This window comes from Bison bison, unplaced genomic scaffold (genome assembly GCF_000754665.1).
Source record: "Bison bison bison isolate TAMUID 2011002044 unplaced genomic scaffold, Bison_UMD1.0 scf7180017864383, whole genome shotgun sequence".
Taxonomy (NCBI): Eukaryota; Metazoa; Chordata; class Mammalia; order Artiodactyla; family Bovidae; genus Bison; species Bison bison.
Genome location: NW_011494955.1, coordinates 95,869 through 97,848, shown reverse-complemented (window position 1 = coordinate 97,848; position 1,980 = coordinate 95,869). Strand labels below are relative to the sequence as shown.

At 49.5% G+C, this 1,980-nt stretch overlaps 1 protein-coding gene across 1 annotated transcript in view; it reads right to left on the bottom strand.

The window, feature by feature from the left end:
* Window positions 1-1,980, bottom strand: part of SLC27A5 (solute carrier family 27 (fatty acid transporter), member 5) — a 30,518-nt gene that overhangs the window by 15,911 nt on the left and 12,627 nt on the right. The window contains exons 4-5 of the mRNA XM_010858030.1: window positions 1,843-1,980; window positions 1,361-1,519 (exon numbers count right to left, since the gene is read on the bottom strand). The exon at window positions 1,843-1,980 is cut by the window's right edge and continues 11 nt beyond it. Of these exons, the coding sequence (XP_010856332.1) occupies window positions 1,361-1,519; window positions 1,843-1,980 (297 nt within the window). The remainder of the gene's footprint in view (window positions 1-1,360; window positions 1,520-1,842) is intronic.

Sequence of the window (1,980 nt, the reverse complement as noted above, 5' to 3'; positions counted from 1 at the left end):
GAGACAAACACAATATGGTAAAGCAATTATCCTTCAGTTAAAAATTTTTAAAAAGCGAGTCTCTTGTAAAAAGAAAAAAAAAAAAAAAAAAAAAAGTAAAAATAAAACAGGGACTTCCCTGGTGGTCTAGTGGCTAAGACTGTATGCTCCCGATGCAGGCGCCCCGGTTTGATCCTTGGTCAGGGAACTGGGTCCTGCATGCCACAACAAAGACCTGGTGCGGCCAAAGAAATAAAAACTGTTTTAAAAATAAATGAAAACATCTCTAGAAAGACTATCTAGTTTTAACAGGAATGTGGGAGGGAGAGGAACAGAGACCAAGCAAGCAAGTACAAAGAACACTTGAACTGCAAAAAGACAGATAATTGGGCTAATTAAAAAAAAATATATGTAATCATTTATTTGGCTGCCCTGGGTCTTAGTTGCAGCATGTGGGCTCTAGCTTCCTGACCAGAGATCGAACCTGTGGCCCCTGCAGTGGGAGCACACAGGCTTAGACACTGGACTACTAGGGAACTCCTGGGAAGTTTTTAACATGAGATGAGCATCAGATATTATTCAAGAGTTACTGTTAATTTTTCAGGTAGGTGTGATAATCACAGTGGTCACAGGTGTTTTAAGTTCTTACATATTAGAGATACATACTGCAGTATTTACAAAGAGAAAGATAGTATCTAGAATCTGGTCCAAAATAATCCAGAAAGAAGAGAGTTCCTATTAAATAAAATTGGCAACGTTAACAATTGTTGAGGCTGGGTGAGGATTTCAGAGACTTCATCAAACTATCTGCTCTGCTTTCCTGTATGTTTGAAATGGCCCATGATTTTAAGATTTTTGAAGAAATAATGAGAGTAAAAAGTGAGAGTAAAGGGGAGGTGATAATCAAAACACAGAAGAGCAAAATGCTGCTAACGGCTGCAGCTGGGTGGTGAGTACCTGAGGATTCATGTAGAAAACTTTAGAAATTTTGGTATTTCAATATATTCCATGTTAAAATTTCAGAAACGACAACAATGGCAACAAAACCGACCAGGCGCTCTGTTCACTGAATTTGTGGCCAGGTGTCTAGGGAGACACCCGGAAGGAAGGGTTGCTGCCGGTTCCTTCACTGGCTCCACCTGGGACCCTGACTGCCAGGAATACCCAACACCCACAGCAGTGCCGCTCTCTTCCTGCCCGCGGCACAGCCACGAAGGACTCCCCGGGTGTCCGTCCCTCTATCCAGGTGGCCCTGGGCTTCTCTGTCCCTTGTCAAAGATGGGAACCTGGGGTTCTGGGTAACCTATTGGGCTTGCCACCCTGACATCCAGGCTGGGAGTCCTGTGGATTGAATGGGGACCTCAAAGAAAGAAAGGCTTACCAAGGTCCAGGCAACTGAGGACTCCAAGGACAAGCCCCATGGTGTGGTACAAAGGCAAGACCGTGTAGACCACGTCGTCGGCTGTGACCCCACACAGAGTCAGCATCCCTGCAACCTGCAGCACCCGCTCGTAGGTGAGGATGGCGGGCTTGGGGAGCCCTGGGGAGAAGAGGGGAGAGGAGGGTAGGGCAGGCCCGCAAGCTCAGGGGTTTGAGGCTCTGGAAAGATGGCCAGCGTGGGTGGGTTTTCATCGGGGTTCAGCGGATGAATTCCAAAGGTCAGGGTTTCAGCGGCTGTTTACCGGCCAGAGGCAAGGTTCTGGCACTGACCATTCAGATAACACTGGCTGTCAACGTTGGGGCCAGGGGTCACAATCCAGGGGCAAGGAGGGTTTCAGAGGCCAAGTTGAGGGCACAAATCAGGCTTGAGATCAGGTCAGCAGGAGAGTTCAGAGGTCGGTCCTGGACATCGGGCACGCTCACCGGTGGTCCCCGAGGTGTAGATGAACAGGGCTGGGCTTCGCAGCTTGATGTCCGCCCGCAGGTCGGCGGGCACGGGGTCTGAGGGGGCGGCGGCCAGGGCGGCGCCCAGGGCCCCCACCCCGGGCGTGGGGGAGCTGC